This window comes from Condylura cristata, unplaced genomic scaffold (genome assembly GCF_000260355.1).
Source record: "Condylura cristata isolate star-nosed mole 26May11 unplaced genomic scaffold, ConCri1.0 scaffold00035, whole genome shotgun sequence".
Classification (NCBI taxonomy): Eukaryota; Metazoa; Chordata; class Mammalia; order Eulipotyphla; family Talpidae; genus Condylura; species Condylura cristata.
The window spans coordinates 15,700,790-15,701,297 of record NW_004567136.1 but is presented as its reverse complement, the minus strand read 5'-3'; the positions used below and the strand labels follow the sequence as shown (position 1 = coordinate 15,701,297).

Sequence of the window (508 nt, the reverse complement as noted above, 5' to 3'; positions counted from 1 at the left end):
CCCGCCGGCCTACCCGCGCCCTGCCCCCGGCTCTGCCCCAAGGCGCCCGCAGCACTGCAAGCCCGGGTAGCCCACGGTGGGTGACGGGCAGCCACTGGGCTGCTGGCTGGACAGCGGCTTCCGGACCCGCCCAGCGGCCAGCAGGCGGCCAACAGCCCCGGGAGCCGGAGGGGCAGGTCCACCTCCAGGCGCCCCTCTCTCCCCCACGTGCTTCACGTGGCAACACTGAAACCCAACTGGGGGGGCCAAATTCCCCTGAGGGAAAACAAGGGCAGAGAGGGGCTGAGCCTGCCGCTCACGTGGGGGCTCCCCCGCCCCAGGCCCAGCGCAGTGGGGGCTCCCCCGCCCCAGGCCCAGTAGCAGGTGTAGCTGGCGGTGGCGGGGTCCTGGGGCGCGGCAAGGCGCCGTCCTCCGAGCAGCAGAGCAGAGCGGCAGCACAGGGCAGGACCAAGGACCCTGGCGGCGCTGGCCCCCCTCCCTCCTGGCCCCCCCTCCTGGCCCCCCTCCC

At 75.0% G+C, this 508-nt stretch overlaps 1 protein-coding gene across 1 annotated transcript in view; it reads right to left on the bottom strand.

Annotated features, from left to right (window-relative positions):
* Positions 1-9: 9 nt before the first annotated feature.
* Positions 10-508, bottom strand: part of MEX3B (mex-3 RNA binding family member B) — a gene marked incomplete at its 5' end in the record, with an annotated part of 3,995 nt that continues 3,496 nt past the window's right edge. Inside the window, one exon of the mRNA XM_004693022.1 lies at positions 10-255. Coding sequence (XP_004693079.1) covers positions 10-255 — 246 coding nt within the window. The remainder of the gene's footprint in view (positions 256-508) is intronic.